Below are 15,041 nucleotides of genomic sequence, written 5' to 3'. Positions count from 1 at the left end.
AGACGCAAAAACACAGCACAGCTGGCCATGAAGCCACATTAGGACACTGCTCTCAACAGAGCTTTAGCCTAGTCATCTCTAAAATGTACGATCCCAGGCCCTCACAAATCGCTGCTCATACAACAGAATACTTCTCCTGACGACCGGTATTTGTGCACAAGGGAGCACAGCTTCCTATCTTCTCCAATGAATAGCCTTGTCTGTTTGTATTTTATTTCATGCATGCTGCTTCTCAGCATCATCAGTGCGGCCTACAGACATGGGCTGTCCTGAGTTCTGATCCCAACTTCAACATTTTCCAGACATGAAACCTACAGGCAACCGACTGAACTCCACAGATGCAGGTTTTCTCTGCAAAAGGAGAAGTTAAGAATGTCTATCTCAAAAGGCTTTTGGGGACTTCAGTGAGATTTGACAGACAGCGTGACAAAATCACTTCAGTGAGATTTGACAGCATAGGGATCGGCTGCACGGTGGCACGCTCCATCACTGTAGGGCCATGCAGTGTGATGTGATGAAATCAGGATTTTGTGTAAGCTAGCTCTCAATAAATGTTTTTTGATTTATTAATGTTTAATAATAAATGTTTAATAACCTATTTTAAATTTCATATTGCCAATATTCTTCAACATTACTACACAGATGACTCTAAAATCTGTTATCTTTAGCTCTCAAATCTGTATTGCTAGCCCTAAAATTCCCTGAGTTCTAAATATCCAATGTCTACCACATATTCCCACTTTCTCCAAAAAGCGGAATTTTTCATTTACCTCCATCAACTACACACATTAGCTTCTACTTTGTTTTACAGAGTTAGTATAAATGCCTTTTCACTCTCCCGTGATAAATAAGCTTCTGAAGTCAGAAAATCTCACTCATATTCATGTCTTCCACTGGTCCTGAAGAAACCTCATGACACAAAAGTAATCAGTAAATAGTAACAGCATCTGCAGAGTCTTATTAAGTTTTATAAAATATCTTCATATATATAACTGCCTTAAAAACTGATCCTGTTTATTCTGGATAAAAGCCTGGGCTAATAATATATTCTTTGATAGATTATATCCTCTGTGGAAACAGCCATGTTATTTATTTATGAAGTCAAATGACAAGTAAATATCCAAATTTATTTGCACCGCATGGCCCTACAGTGATGGAGCGTGCCACCATGCAGCCGATCCCCATGCAGGTATCATGAAGCAAGGGCTCTAATGGGTGGGGCCCAGCTCTTTCCTGAAGCTTCGCTCCACACCGTGCTGAGTGGCCTACATGGAAGGCACTGGACATGGGCAGCAGGCGACAGCAACAGGTAGGCCTGCCTCAGAGAACCTGCAGAGACCGCTGCAGAAATGCACATGAGTAAGGCAACGCAGGACTGCCTCCAAGATGAGACAGAAACAGAACACAGAGAAAAGCAGCCTCCACCTTGGAGTAGATGAGCCTCTGGAAGGTTGCTCTTATGGCCACAGCCCCTGACCTGGAGCGGAAAATCTGGGGGTGAGGAACAAAGTAAGAGGAAAGAGAAGCAAGTTCTGGAGCTGACAAGAAGCCTAAATTTCACTGAGGTACCCAAACAGGGAACACACCAAAGAGGAGAGCAGGGTTACAACCCGAGGCCTTGTTGCCACGTGAAGAGGATGAACTCCATCTGGCAGGCAGCAGGACATCATCGAGGAGGTTAAACAAATGAAAAACAACCATAAATAATGTAAGAATATCAGTTTAGAAAATAATCAGTGGGGCCAGGTATGGTGGCTCACACCTGTAATCCCAGAACTTTGGAAGGCCGAGGCAGAAGGATGACTTATGCCCAGGAGTTCAAGATCAGCCTGGTCAACACAGCAAGACCCCGTCTCTACGAGGGAAAAAAAAAATGTAAAAATGAGCCAGATGTAGTAGCACATACCTGTGGTCCCAGTTACTTGGGGGGCTGAGGTGGGAGGATCGCTTGAGCCCAGGGATTGAGGCTGCATTGAGCTATGATTGCACCACCACACTCCAGCCTGGGTGACAGAGCGAGACCCTGCCTCAAAAAAAAAAAAAAAAAAAAAAAAAAACCTAAAAAAAAGAATCAGCAGGACTGTGAGAATGAAATTCGAGAAGAAGGAAGAATCGTGAGATGAGCTCGGGTGGGCCGAGGAGCCAGGCGGGGGGCTTCTCAGTTTGGACAGGAAGAGCACAAGGTCAGCTGGGTGGAAACCACCAGCCATGCTGGCCACTGAGTAGACATGGGAGGTGTGGGGGAAACACGAGACGCTGCTGGAGTCTGCAGCTGGTGAGGCTGAGATGACAGAGGGAGCGTCAGAGGACAAATCTGTGGGAAACAATGCCTTTCTGAAATAAGATAAATGTGAGGTGCTGAGGAAAACTCACATGAAGATATTCAGCGAACATGAGCAGATCTAACTGCAGAGATCAGATGGGGGTCAGTGAGAAGCAACACTGGGGAGCCCGGCTCTGGGGCCGTAAGCTGCCCTTGCAGCACTGCTTTCGCTGGGTCCAAAACTTCGCATGTGTTGGGTTTCATTTTCATTGGGTTCAAAGTATTTTCTAATTGTTGTTCTCCTAGAGATGAAAATGTAAGGCATAGAATTGTATGAGATCTCCCAGGGAGAGGAAACAGAGGATGGGGTTGACAGCAGAGCATTGAGGAATGCCTACAAAGAGGGGCGAAAAGCAAAAGCCAAGCTAGAGAAGGAGACGAGAATCCGAGGTGTGGCGTGGCTGCGCCTGCCCTCCCTCCACAACAGATCGTCCCGTGGGAAGCTGGGCACTTGGCCACCCAGGAACGCTTCCATGCCTGCCTGGCAGCAAGTGCGACTAAGCTCTGGCCCAAGGCCTGTGCTACCTCCAGGAAGTGTCCTTAGAGAGGGGCATGCACCAATCTTTGCTCTTCCTGCTGGCTGGAAAGCAGATGTGATGGCTGACACAGCCGGCTGGAGCCAGGAAGAAGCAGTCTTCATGAGAAAGGCCTGGTCCTCATCACTGGAAGATGACACAGAGGGGTCTGAGTACTGATGATGGGGGTGCTGCAATCTCAGTGGGAGCTACTCACATTTGGGAAAGGCAGAAATGCACTTCTATCCTATTTCAGTCACTGCAGCCATATTATTTCGAGATCTCTGTCACTAAGCAGCAGGATCTTATAACTACCAAAAAGGAGCAGAAATGAGAAATTCTAGGAGCCAGAGGAGGTAGGCTGGAAACTCAGAGACGCTTGCCTCAGACAGGGCAACCGGGGGTCAATGTGGAACTCTGAGACAGCTGTGTGTACGTGCGTGTGTACACACATGGAGGGGCTCAAGAAACTGAGACAAAGGCTTCCATGACCTGCTGCAGGGCTGGCACCACACCAAGTCACCTCCAAATCCTACATCTTCCATGAGTAAGATAGAGAAACTCAAGCTCAGAAGGTTTTGATTGGTTTCCCAAGGTCAGGATCAACCACAGGTCGCCTCAGTCTCCTGGCTAGACCGCAGCCATCTCATGCGGTTACAGTGACACACCATCGACACAGCTAGAGAGAGAATCAGTGCCTACTACGTTCATGGTATCATTAAGTTTTAAAGACTGTTTGGAAATATTACAGAAATATCAAAAACAATCATAAATAACATAAATATAAATCCTATAAAAATGATAGTGAGGCCTTCCACAGTTCTTAGCTAAAAAATCATTTTAATGTGAAACAGAATAACATTTTTAAAAACTTTTAATTGGTAACAGAAAACTGTTAATACAGCAACAATGATCACAATCAATAATAAAAACAAGCTTACCTCAGCAGTCAGGAGTCTTTTTGGACATCTGTTAAGTGTGGCAAAAACATTCCTAAGTCCAGTCTCTAGTTGTGTCAGCAACAATATGGCGCAGTCAGCAAACCTATGAAATTGAAGGGAAAATAGGTAAAACTCCATGTTTCAAAAATAAATATGAGGCCAGGTGCAGTGGCTCATGCCTATAATCCCAGCATTTTGGGAAGCCAAGGTGGGAGGGTCACTTGAGGCCAGGAGTTCAAGATCAGCCTGGGAAACCCCATCTCTACAAAAAAATTAGAAATTAGCAGAGTGCGGTGGCACTGCCTGTAGTCCTAGCTACTCAGGAGGCTGAGGCGGGAGGATTGCTTGAACCCAGGAGTTCAAGGCTGCAGTGAGCTATAACTGTGCTACTACACTCTAGCTTGAGTGACAGAGTAAGACTCTCTAAGTAAAAAACAAGCAAAAAACAAAAACAATATTGACACCAACATCACAATAACTGCTACAGTCTAGATATCAAAGGCAAAGAGAAATGATAATACTTGATAATGTGAGAAGCAAAACAGGACCAGCTGGGCGCAGTGGCTCAAGCCTGTAAGCCTAGCACTTTGGGAGGCTGAGGCAGGCAGATCACATGAGGCTAAGACTTTGAGACCAGTCTGACCAACGTGATGAAACCCCATCTCTACTAAAAATACAAAAATCAGCCAGGCGTGGTGGTGCATGCCTATAGTCCCTGATACTTAGGAGGCTGAGGCACAAGAATCGCTTGAACGTAGGAGGCAGAGGATATAGTGAGCTGAGATCACACCACTGCACTCCAGCCAGGGTGACACAGTGAGACTCTGTCTCAAAAAACAAAACAAAACAAAAAACAAAACAAAACAAAACAAAAAAAACCCACTCACACATAGAACCAAAGTTTCATTAACTAGTGATTTTAAAAACATTTTCCAGTGTTTTAATGTTTGATGAACCATTTTTAGTAGCTTCTACAGAATACAATGTCCTCAAAGGACTGTCTAACTCATTTCATTGCTTCTAGAAAATACTAAGGCTGGGCGCAGTGGCTCACTCCTGTAATCTCAGCACTTTGGGAGGCTGAGTCAGGAGGATCACTTGAGCCCAGGAGCTCAAGACCAGCCTGGGGAATGGACTGAGACCTCATCTCTAGAAAAAGTACAAAAATTAGCCAGGCACAGTAGTGCACACTTACAGTCCTATCTACTCAGGAGGCTGAGGTGGGAGGACTGCTTGAGCCCAGGAGTTCAAGGCTGCAGTTAGCCGAGGTGGCTCCAATGCACTTCAGCCTGGAGGACAGGGTGAGACCCAGTCTCAAAAAGAAAAAAACAAAAACGCACATCCCAGGACTTCAGTGGGTTCTCAAGGCATAAAAATGAATGAATTAGGGTAATATCCTTTAAGGAACTAAAGACCAGCTCACCAGACCTTCTGGTGGCGACCATACATGTGTTTGCTCCTCAGGAAACAGAAACAGAGTGTAAGGACGAAGCTGGCTTATCTATGTTTCATGATTCTGAACATGTTTCACTCATTCTAAGAATTCCAGAAAATATTAAAAAGTGGATCCTGAAAAATAATTCTATCAACTGCACCAAAAGGCAATGTTTAAGATATAATCACAGACTGTCCTTGAAGCAACTCTATGAAGGTGTTTTATTTTCAGGTCTGCTCAAGTCAGTCCAGGTTCTCTTCACTTCTACTCCAACAGCAAAAAGCATCAAAAGTGAAGGGCATCAAGAAAGACTGGCCTCCAACCACTGCAAACCACTCTGCCATGCACCCTTTAGTTACCTGTGTGACTTGAACTTGACCAGTGCAACTTCCCAATATGGTAACATGATTTTTAATATAAAAGCAGATTTCGTCATCACTTCTTCTAATACTGAAAGCACCTCATAAGTAACATCTGTAAAATAACACACAGTTTTAAACACAATCATACTGATCAACTGAAAAAAGACAGAAACACGCTGGGGGAGTGATGCCAATGAGCCAACCCCTTTAGGTGGCTGAACCATGACCCCTGTAGCAGGGGACTTGTTAGAGAGTAGGATTGCCCTGACCAAGGGCCCGAGGTGCAGGTGACCCTTGGAAAGTGGGGCATGGATGTCTCTTCAGTGACTTAGGCAACAGTTCAGGGTGGACCAACTGAGCACAATGACCAAGAGAAGTAAAATACATTTTCAGAAGGTGTAAAAGACCCTTGATACTACTACAAGTATTTCTGGCATAATGATCATGAGTACAAAGATACAAGAGGTAAAAGGAGGAGAAAATGTACATAATACAACAGCCTGAGGCCACTGTTGCGCACAGTGCATATGAGGAAGAAAGAGCTCAATTCACCCAGTCGCAACTCCCGTGACCCCCACAACAACCCCAGGGCATGGTGGGAGGAGGCAGGGCTTTGGGTGGTAAAATGTAGGAGGTTCTTCAAGCAACTCTGAAAGCCATCCGACTACTGAAGAACAACTACTTCACCCCACTTCAAGAGTGCACCTCTTAATGCCGTTTACTGACTTTGCAAATATCTATGCAAAGCTACATTAAGGAAGAAATGTGAAACATAGTACTTACCAGGAAAAACAATCAAATCCTCGAGGTTTGCAAGAGTTATGAAAGAGCGATGTGCCAATGTAAGTTTAGTGTTTTGAAGGTAACTCTTCAGTAACTGACCCAATCCTGCTGTCAACAGTATCATCATTGAACAGTATCTAGGAAATACCATAGAGATCTGTTACAAAAATGTACTCAATCATGCCTATAAAAAGCTTCACTGTGAAAAATACAAATTTAAAATTAAGAAGGCAAAGTGCCGTTAAATTGCCTGAAACTGGCTGAGCACAGTGGCTCATGCCTGTAATCCCAGCATTTTGGGAGGCCGAGGCGGGCAGATCAGTTGAGCTCAGGAGTCTGAGACCAGTCTGGGCAACAAGGTGAAATCCTATCTCTACAAAACATACAAAAAAGTTAGGTGGGCATAGTGGCATGTGCCTGTAGTCCCAGCTACTCAGGAGGCTGAGTCGGGAGGATCACTTAAGCCTGGGAGGAGGAGGAGGTTGCAGTGAGCTGAGAACGTACCATGGCACACCAGCCTGGGTGACAGAGTGACACTCTATCTCAAAAAAAAAAAAAATTGCACAAAATTCTCTAGATGTAGGAATTAGACTATGCAATCGTTGGGCAGCACAACAGCACCACAGAAACTCTGATGAAGACCCTAATGAAACCTCAGGGTCTTCCACCCACCCAGGTCGTGAATGGCATAACATCCTTCTGGTGTCACCCCTGAACTGCCTTTGGGGTGTAAGTCACTGAAATTATAACCCAGTCATCACTCTGGTGACTACACCAGTAATATTCAATTTTAGCTTCAAAATCCTATCTCAAAACTTACTCATCTTTCACAAAATATATTTCCTTCTCATGAAATTCAAAATTTAAAAAACTCTTTGGTAGATCCAAAAAAGGAAGAAAATTTCTTCACTTGCAACTTACTTTGGAGGAATTTCTTCAGGTGACGCAAAGCCATGCCATAAGACATTACGCAGGTTGAGACCACACGGAGAGCCAACGAAGACTTTTAGCACATTCATCTAATCCGCAAATCATTACATAGTTAATTATATTGAATTATTGAATAAACCAACATAATATGAAGATAACGTTTGTGTTCTTCATTTTAACTGACAGAGTCAACAGTTTTGGCTGGTATATAGCAGTAATAATAAAACCAACATTTACTGCGTGTTTAATATGTGCTAGACACATTTTATATGTGTACATCAACTCATTCATCCTAAGAACAACCTATGAGGAAGGTATTACTATTATCCCCAGCATCTAGGTGAAAAAAATACAAGCATGGAAAGGTGAAACCAAGGTCTCAAAGGCTACAAAATAAATATAGGGGATAAGATCTGACCCAGGTTATCCTGCTTAAATAAAGTGCTTCAAATGTGCATAATATCTAAATAAAATGTAAAAAGACAATGATATGATAAGCAGAAACATATCACTCACTGTATTAAGCAGCATGCAACTGTGTGGTTAAACAGAGGCAGCAGGGCAGATGCCCGAGCAGCATGGCTCCAGGCTTGAGCCTCCACTTCCCAGATGTCTGACGTGAAGCCCATCACTTATCCACCCCACCGTCTATCTACAGAGTGAAGAAAACACCCAACCAGGGGTCCTACTTAATGGACTGCAATCATGTCATGCACAGAGAACTGCTTTGGGTTTGAGGCACCATACTTAGAAGAAACTCAGAACATAATGGAAGATGTTCAAAGACTAAAAGAATTCATGTCATAGGAGAAAGAACGGTTGAGAATCCAGAAGACTTGAGACATTAAATTCATGTCATAGGAGAAAGAATGGTTGAGCCTCCAGAAGACTCGAGAAGGAAGTGAACACTGTCTTCATGCATGTGAAAGATGGCTGCTGAGAAGGGAATATGGACGCATTCTGAACTTCCCTCAGGGGGAAGACCCAAAACCAGGAGGTGGAAATGATCAAGAGCAGTTCTACTGAATGTAGGAACATTTAACAAGCAGTTCTTCTATGCAACTTCAGGAGATCTTTTTGCTCTACCAATAATTTGTGAAATACTCATTGTTCACACTATCTGGTCAATCAGATGTATAAATGCCAGTGACCAAGTAAAAGTACCTGGCGGCTGAAGGGGCCACCAGTGGGCAGAAGGCCAATCACGTATAAGCAAGTACCAAAGAACAGATCAAAGAAACAAAATGTGTTTAAGAATTCAGTGTAACAAGAGGTTTGCACTTTTTATCTTCATTCCATGCTCTCCACAAAAGAAAATGATCTTTAAGTGGACAAGGAGTAAAGATCCACAGAAAAGAATGGAAAAGCTCCACTGAAGACAGATTTCTTTACTCCAAAAATCATCTAGCAGCTCCCTGGCTTGGCAAGCACAGCTTCCACACAAGGCTCTTCTGGGTTTCTTCATCTTGACCCTACCTCACTCAGTTGCCTAAGGTTATTCATTAGTCTTAAGTCTCTTGATCATGTGCCCTTTAGGAGATTTTAATATAGTATGTAACTGCATGATTTAACATCTGAATTTTTTTTCCACTGTAAGTTTAAATGGTTGCAAAAGGCATAATTTCACGTTAAAATTTTCAAATAAAACTGTATTATCACTCATTTAAAGGGTTAAAGTTGTATTCTGGATTTAGTACTAGTTATTAATATGTAATTGATCGAGGCAACATGCTTCACATTGGCCCTGTGGTGTCCCAGAGTTATTCACACTCGGAATAGGAAAGCTTTCTATGTGCTGGAGGAGAGGCAATTTTGAAAGGGAAGGTGGGAAGGGAGAATATGCTTGAATCACTGATACAATTTTTCCCTAAAGCATCATCAGTTTAGGAAGAACAAAAGCTCAGCATATGTGAATTGTTGTTTTGCACTTACTCCATGATATGGTTTGGCTGTGTCCCCACCCAAATCTCAACTTGAATTGTATCTTCCAGAATTCTCCCATGTTGTGGGAAGGATGCAGGGGGAGATAGCTGAATCATGGGGACTGGTCTTTCCCGTGCTATTCTCGTGACAGTGAATAAGTCTCACGAGATCTGATGGGTTTATCAGGGGTCTCCACTTTTGCTTCTTCCTCATTTTTCCCTTGCTGCCGCCATGTAAGAAATGCCTTTCTCCTCCCGCCATGATTCTGAGGCCTCCTCAGCCATGTGAAACCATAAGTCCAATTAAATCTCTTTCTCTTCCTAGTCTTGGGTATGTCTTTATCAGCAGCATGAAAACGGACTAATATACACCATGAGTTTACATGAACAAGCTTACCACAGACTGACTGAAGACTTGAGCAAGCTCCTCAGATGCAAGCAGATCTCTTAAAAGAAAGGGGCATTCCTTCCCAATCAGCAAAAATACCTAAAATTCAAACAAAAATTGTGTTAACAGTTGCATTATGAGCCAATAAACATTAAAAACATTATCCATGAAGCAACTGTTTGTACAAATGAAGGGTGAAAAGTACTTAGACACCAATCCTTTGATTTCACAATCATTCAAAAGGGAAATATTAAAAATTTGTACCAAATGATTTTATCTTATAGGAAAATAATCAAGAAAACTGAGGACAACTGTAAAATAGTTTAATGTTCATTCAGACAATTTAATGGGCCAATAATGAAAGCGTTCTCACACTTACATCACCCAAGGCTCGTTCTAGACAAGATGTCAGTTTCATTAAGCTAAGAGAAATAGCAGGAGATTGTAGACTTTCCAAGGCATCAAATACTTCAGGAAATAACTATTTAGAATAAAACACATATTAGGATGTACACTCTGAAACTACTTCTCAAAGTAATAGTATTATTTGTTGAAATTCAAACCTTGAGAGATTTCAACTGCCATATTTTAGTTTTCAGTGAATAAGTAAACATTTTCTGTATAATTATATTGCCTAAAGAATCGATAAAAATATTTTAATAGCTAAAGAATTCCTTGAAGGTTCTTTATTTAAACGTTTATTGAAAGCAACAAATCTGGCATAATTTAAGTGGAAAAGTCAAGCATTTCGACCTCCATCATGTTTCTCCTTTTGATTTGGCTGAGTCCTCAAACAGATACACACAAGGCACTCATCCTGCCACTTAAAAGTGCTAGCACAAGGGGGACATGATGATTCCTTCACTCCAAATTCAAAGCAGAATTAGATCTGTTATAGTTAATGCTTTACTGGGGTCATTTAGTGTGCCAAATAAAATGAAGAAAAACTGACCAAAAAAACAAACAAAAACAAGATTTTGGGTTAGGCCCCAAATTACCCATACTCCCTTCAGTTCCCCATTAACAAACCAAGTATCCCAGCTCTGGTCTCCAGGCCCCGCTGTCTTAGAACACCTCAATACCTCTCCACAACGCCTCTTATTCTGGAGTAGTCAATTTTTCCTCTATCCTTGGATGAGCACCATGTGCCAAATGTTAGCTCTCCAACCCCTAATCCTGTGATAATGAATTCAAAACCTTCCTGTGTTCCAAGGGGCATGTTTCTCAGCTCAGGCTTTGGAGACCCTGCATAATAGCCCAGGGTTCTCTTATAACCCTTAACACTTCACTGCTGGAAGGCCTGGGGATGAAGGAGGCCCCTTTAAAATTGGCAAATAGTAAGTCCTCTAAGTAGTATTTGCACAGTCTTTTATTTCTAAAGGTTGTTCAAAAGCCAAACCTCTGGAAAACTTGTCCACTGGAACCACGGTGCATATCGAATTTCAAATTGCCCCTTGGTCAGAGATAAGAAATGTGAATGGACAGCCTCACACACAGGGCCCAGCAGCCTCACGCTTCCCCAGTAATCCAGACCCTGCTCTTAAAGGATAAGAAAACAAATTTCAGCACCATAGCTCCATATCACGTGATATAAAATATCTACATCATCAAAGAAAAAAATGCTTTAATTATAAAATTTCCACAAAATCAACAATTAGCTTACCATTGAACATATGATATACTTTTATATTGTTGGAAATAAATCACATAATGCTTATCAGGTTATGAAAGAAAAATATACTATCAGCAGAGAATTTGGAAAATACAAAAAGTTTCAAACAAGAGAAAACTATTTTGTCAATGTCTTTACCTGTACATAAGAATACAGAAAACCAGGCTCACATTGTATATATAATTTTGTAACCTGATTTTTTTTCTAAGTTAAACCAGGCTCACGCTGTATATACAATTTTGTAACCTGATTTTTTTAAGTTAACGTTATTAGACTGAGATTTCTAATGGCAATGAATTGTTTTAAACATATTTATAATACGAAGTTTTTGTTTTAATTTTTTTGATAAGTTTGGGATTAACCATCTACTTGGTTCATGATCAATACATACCAAAGGGTAAATACAAATACAAGCCCCTCCTATTCTTTTTCCAACTTAGCTCAGAGACTTCTGTATCAGATGAGCCTCCTCATTCTTTTCTACCACTGCATAATATTCCATTATATGAATTTATCATAATTTACTGAACCAATCCCCTACTGCTTGATGTTTGGCTGTTTATTTTATTTATTTAGCTATTATAAACAATGCTGCAAGGAATAACCTTGCACACACACACTTTCATATCTGTATCTGTCTTAAGGATTCCTCAAAATGGACTGCTAAGCCAGAGTATGTTCATCTGTAATTTTTATAACTATTATTAAATTTCCCCACCTATATCTCTGCTCCAAAGTGTGCAAGAATGCCTAGAAGACATTTAAAATAACTGTATAATCTATTACTGGTCATTTTCTACCCTTAATTCGTATGACTCCTACGGAGAATCATCTCAAGGCCCGGAGATCTACATCATCAACAGCGCACCAGCCCCTCTCTGCCTCCTGACACCTCCTCTGTAGAGGTAGTTTTCTTAGGCCAGCTATTAACTTTTCCATGCTTCTCTGGCCTCAGCCCCTCTCTTTTCACATTGATTCCTGTTCTCCTTGGAGTTAGGCCTGTATTATAACATTATCCAACAAAAGGAACCAATGGTCAGAAAGCGGAATTTTACAGGTCAAGACATTTTCAATGGAACAGTTATGAAAGTTTGGAGTACAAAGACAGCACAAACCTGACTCTGTGTAGCTCACACAGTCTGTGATTGTTTTCCAGCATACTTCACCATTCTGAGTTACAATGCTATTGATATCACAATTTTCTCTGAGTTGAAACCCAAGATTACAAATTATATCATACACTGAGGGAGAAAGACATGTGGTAATAGGGTCCCCTATTAATACCTAAAAAAATAAAATAAAATAAAAGGAATTGCTTAACAGAAAGAAAAATAGAGTATTATATATTTAAGTCACATCTCTTTAAGAACTGAATGCACTCAGGTATAGTTGCTGTTAACATGCTTTCTGGATATCGTGAGAGCTGTATGATTAAAACATTGTGATTAAATATTAAAGATAATTTACATAAATGTTCTCAAATATGATAAAGACTTAAAGACTTAAAATTATCAATCATAATATTTGCAAGCTGCTCTGCCTATGGGGTAGCCATTCTTTATTCCTTTACTTTCTTAATAAACTTGCCTTTCACTTAAAAAAAAAAAAAAGAAAAAAATACAAGTTCACGGAAGCTGAATGTGTTTTATGACCAGAGCATTATTGCTCTCAGCATTCCTTCACTATCCCAGAGTTATCAAAACAAGCAATTTTTTAAAATGGGTAATGGGAGAGCAGAAACCAAGTATAACGAACAAGAAGGAAAAAGAACCCGACGTACCTCTGACTCCCTAAACGGTGTTGAAGAAAACCACAATGTCATCCCAAAACATGCCTCTTTGGTATAAAAACAACAACAAATTTGAGCTGAAGACAAGGGGCAGCAAATGAAGGAAAAGCTCTCTCCATCCTTCCCCTCTTCCGCCCAAAGACAGGATATAAATTCTTTACTGGGGATAACTTTAGACTCTTACCAGACCAGTTAAGGTACCAGAGGAATCTGCAAACAATTCTTACTCCATTAGTTTCCAATATGTATCTACCTTCCCAGTTTCCTGCCCTTTGAAGCCTAAAACTGCTCTCCTGTGTCCTGTCACTTCTCTGCAAATCTACAGTTCTTTGTTGAAGATGGTATACAAATGTAGTTCTAAGCCACCATTTCAAGTTACTTTTCATTAAGGTTTATCCCTTGTGATGTGTACTCTGTACATTAATAAACTTTTTTCTTGTTATCCTTTCATTTGTTAAAGGGGTCACTCTGAACTAAGATGGGCAGAGGTAAAGTTTAGCCTTCCCTGCTATGTAAAAAGTAGCAAACCGTACTGGTTTTCCATGGAGAATTAAATACAATCAAAATCCTCACAATTATCCCACATGACGCTAAGACCATCGTATAAACCTGCAAAGAAGTCAAATTCAGGATCTAAAGCTGAACCGAGGCTCTTTATTTCGGTGTGTTAAGGAGTGGCTGTGTTGTGACAGTCATAATTAACTGTGGGCAACTTCCTAATGTGGAAACTGCTATCAGTTGCCCTGTTTGCTCCTCCTGTCCCCAGAAGTTGCACTTTCCACTCTCAGCCCTGGTTTTCGAACAATCCTAGCAGGCCCTAACAAGTCATCACTAAAGAAATCTACATTAACTATTTGTTGATTGTCTGGCGATTGTCACTCGCATCCTCCATGTGGCTCTACAGGGCTGGAACTCTGCAGACTACACTGGGCCGGTGCTTTGGAGCTGGACTTAAATTTGAATCATTCCTCAGCCTCTGACTACCTCTTGCCTTGGAAAAGTTACTTCATCGGAATCTCAGTTCTAAGTGAAATAAAACGGTGCCAGGCTGCACCTTGTAGGGCTGCAGTAATCAGATAACACATGAAAACCATCTAGCACATACTACTCAAAAATGGTAGTTATCGTTATCATCATTTTGGAGACGGGGTCTCGCCGTCGCCCAGAGAGGGGTGCAGTGGCGCGATCTCGGCTCACTGCAGCCTCCACCTCCTGGGCTAAAGCGATCCTTCCACCTCAGCCTACGCAGTAGCTGGGACCACAGGCCCCACCACGCCCGGCTCCGCTGTCGTCACTGCTGACGATAGGCGTTTGATATTTAATTGCCTCAGGGAGGGAAAATAGATAAATCTTTATTATGAGGCAACCACATACAACCAGATCTCCTGACACGAGGTCGGTGAGGCCGTCGTGATGAGTTTTACAGTGACTCAAACGGTCTAAAAGCGATGAACACAAATTTACTGTCCGAGTGTGGACCCTACAGGCAGCGACTAGGAAACTGCGCTTCTAGGAACAAGCCACGGTCAGGTGAGAGCCCGACCTGCGGCTTTCCGCCCCCGCGCCACCGCGCACAGCCCTCCCCGACCGTCCGCCGCGTTCCAGCTCGGGGCCAGGAGGCGACGGAGAAACAAGCCTGGCCCACGGAGGCCGGCAGGGCCCGCCAGGCGTCTTGCAGGGCCGAGCGTCCGATACCGCCACAGAGGCCAGGGCCGCGACGTCGCCAGCGCCCTCCAGCGCGGGACCGCCGGCCACCGCAGGCGCGTGCTCGCTCGCCCACTCCGCGTAGCCGAGCACCACCCAGCCTGGCGCCGACTCCCTGCCTAGCTCGGGATCGAACCAGGCCCTGCAGCCGCCGTACCTCCATAACTTCCGGTGCCCTGCTGCGGCGCGCGTGAATGACGCAGGCGCCTCCGCGCCCCTCCTCCAGGCGCCTTGGAGCCCTGGCGGGCACTTCTGACCGTTCGAGGCGCAGGTGGGA

General features: G+C 42.7%; 1 protein-coding gene across 19 annotated transcripts in view; it reads right to left on the bottom strand.

Moving 5' to 3' along the window:
* Positions 1-15,016, bottom strand: part of ERMARD (ER membrane associated RNA degradation) — a 30,283-nt gene extending 15,267 nt beyond the window's left edge. For 10 of the 19 annotated variants that reach the window (XR_010126829.1, XM_063666902.1, XM_063666910.1 and 7 more), the window contains exons 1-9: positions 13,052-13,496; positions 12,387-12,555; positions 10,999-11,138; positions 9,979-10,080; positions 9,609-9,698; positions 7,281-7,378; positions 6,360-6,496; positions 5,574-5,688; positions 3,780-3,882 (exon numbers count right to left, since the gene is read on the bottom strand). Coding sequence is in view for 18 of the 19 variants with exons in the window: in XM_063666902.1 (XP_063522972.1) it covers positions 3,780-3,882; positions 5,574-5,688; positions 6,360-6,496; positions 7,281-7,378; positions 9,609-9,698; positions 9,979-10,080; positions 10,999-11,138; positions 12,387-12,555; positions 13,052-13,093 (996 nt within the window). In the remaining variant the exon portion in view is untranslated. Of the gene's footprint in view, positions 1-3,779; positions 3,883-5,573; positions 5,689-6,359; positions 6,497-7,280; positions 7,379-9,608; positions 9,699-9,978; positions 10,081-10,998; positions 11,139-12,386; positions 12,967-13,051; positions 13,950-14,921 lie in introns of those variants that run through there. The other 9 variants (XM_054493534.2, XM_054493536.2, XM_054493538.2 and 6 more) reach the window with 3 other exon arrangements.
* Positions 15,017-15,041: the final 25 nt, after the last annotated feature.

The sequence above is a fragment of the Pongo pygmaeus genome, chromosome 5 (genome assembly GCF_028885625.2).
Source record: "Pongo pygmaeus isolate AG05252 chromosome 5, NHGRI_mPonPyg2-v2.0_pri, whole genome shotgun sequence".
In the NCBI taxonomy this organism is placed as follows: domain Eukaryota; kingdom Metazoa; phylum Chordata; class Mammalia; order Primates; family Hominidae; genus Pongo; species Pongo pygmaeus.
This window is presented reverse-complemented; position numbering and strand designations above follow the sequence as displayed.